At 65.6% G+C, this 2,009-nt stretch overlaps 1 protein-coding gene across 1 annotated transcript; it reads right to left on the bottom strand.

Moving 5' to 3' along the window:
- Positions 1-34: 34 nt before the first annotated feature.
- LOC108510331 (serine/threonine-protein phosphatase 1 regulatory subunit 10-like) lies at positions 35-1,823 on the bottom strand (the record flags this gene model as incomplete). Its single annotated transcript, XM_017840014.1, has 2 exons — positions 35-943; positions 1,007-1,823. Coding segments are annotated over 2 exons (1,726 nt in total), but the record flags the coding sequence as incomplete, so codon positions are not given.
- Positions 1,824-2,009: the final 186 nt, after the last annotated feature.

The following is a 2,009-nucleotide window of genomic DNA, read 5'->3' on the forward strand; positions in this document are numbered from 1 at the left end:
CAAACCCCCCAAATCCCCCCTCCACCCCCCTGACCGGGCCGGTACTGATCCGTGAGGTGACTCCCGAAGTTGTACACCAGGTCCAGGTGCCTCCTCTCCTGGAGCCTGTTCCCGACCTCCCGGAAGGCCTCCTGGGCCATGTTCTCCATGTGCCGGCGCGCCAGGCCCAGCCCGTGGCGCTCGCTGGCCCCGCGGATCTCGCGCAGGATGTCGGAGTAGTCGGGGAAGGCGTCGGGGCGGTTGATGAAGCGCTCGATGCGCCGGTTCACCTCCGGGTAGCGCGTCCCCCGGAAGCGGATCCGCTGCTCCAGGACCCTGCCGGTGAGGGAGCTGCACTCCTTGAGCTGGCAGAGGCGGCGGAAGATGCGCATCATGCGCCGCTTGAGCCGGTTCTCCTGCAGGTAGGGCGAGTCGGCGCTGTCCAACTCCTGGAAGTCCAGCTCCCGCTCCTGCAGCCGCCGGATCTCGCCGGCGTAGACGCGCAGCAGGTTCTCCAGGTAGCGGATCTGGCGCCGGGAGCCGCCGCCGGAGCGCCGGGAGGAGGCGTCGGGATGGCGGGAGGAGGCGTCGGGATGGCGGGAGGAGGCGTCGGGATGGCGGGAAGAGCCGTCGGGATGTTGGGATGAACCGTCGGGATGTTGGGATGAACCCTCGAGACGTTGGGAAGAGCCGTCGGGGCGATGGGAAGAGCCATCGGGATATCGGGATGAACCATCGGGACGTTGGGAAGAACCATCGGGACATCGGGATGAACCATCAGGACGTTGGGATGAACCATCAGGAGGATGAGAAGAACCATCGGGATACTGGGATGAGCCATCGGGACGTCGGGACGAACCATCGGGACGTCGGGATGAGCCATCAGGGCAATGGGATGAACCATCGGGATATTGGGATGAACCATCAGGGCGATGGGATGAACCATCGGGACGTTGGGAAGAACCACCGGGATATTGGGATGAACCATCGGGATGTTGGGATGAACCATCAGGACGTTGGGATGAACCATCGGGACGTTGGGATGAACCATCGGGATGCTGGGATGGGCCACCGGGACGTCGGGACGAGCCGTCGGAGCGATGGGAAGAGCTGTCGGGATCGCCGGGCCGGCGGGAGGAAGTGCTGCCGCTGGGATACCGGGAGGAAGTGCCGTCGGGATACCGGGAGGAAGTGCCGTCGGGATAGCGGGAAGTGCCGTCGGGATAGCGGGAAGTGCCGTTGGGCTGCTGGGAGGGGCCGTCGGAGTGGTTGGATGGAGCGCCGGGACACTGGGATGAGCCGCCGGGATACTGGGATGAACCTCCGTGATACTGGGATGAACCTCCAGGATACTGGGATGAACCTCCAGGATACTGGGATGAACCTTCAGGACACTGGGATGAGCCTCCATGATACTGGGATGAACCCCCGGGACACTGGGACGAACCCCCGGGACACTGGGACGAGCCGGAGGGGCACTGGGAGGAGGCGGCGCCGTCGGAATTCCGGGCGTCGGGGAGGGCGGGAAGCGGGAGCAGCGGGAGGCGGCGGCGGAGGGCGCGGGCCTTGAGGACGGTGCAGAGCTCGTTGATGTAGACGAAGGTTTTGCTGCGGCGGCTCCGGAGGCGCCGCAGGAGCCGGCCCAGGATGTTGCGGAACTCGGCGGAGCCGCGGAATTCCGGCTGCGCCCGCGCGTGGCGGGAGCGCAGGAACGGCAGCACCTCCGGGTGGTCCCGCGTGGCCGGGGCGCACACCGACAGGAACTGCGGGGAGGGAGGGACACGGGGAGTCGGGGGGGGGCACCTGGGACACACCTGGGGATACCTGGATACACCTGGGGATACCTGGAATACACCTGGGGGTACCTGGGATACACCTGGGGATACCTGGGGTTACCTGGATACACCTGGGGATACCTGGAATACACCTGGGGGTACCTGGGATACACCTGGGGATACCTGGGGTTACCTGGATACACCTGGGGATACCTGGAATACACCTGGGGATACCTGGGATAGACCTGGATACAC

This window comes from Lepidothrix coronata, unplaced genomic scaffold, assembly GCF_001604755.1.
Source record: "Lepidothrix coronata isolate B3197 unplaced genomic scaffold, Lepidothrix_coronata-1.0 Scaffold662, whole genome shotgun sequence".
In the NCBI taxonomy this organism is placed as follows: Eukaryota; Metazoa; Chordata; class Aves; order Passeriformes; family Pipridae; genus Lepidothrix; species Lepidothrix coronata.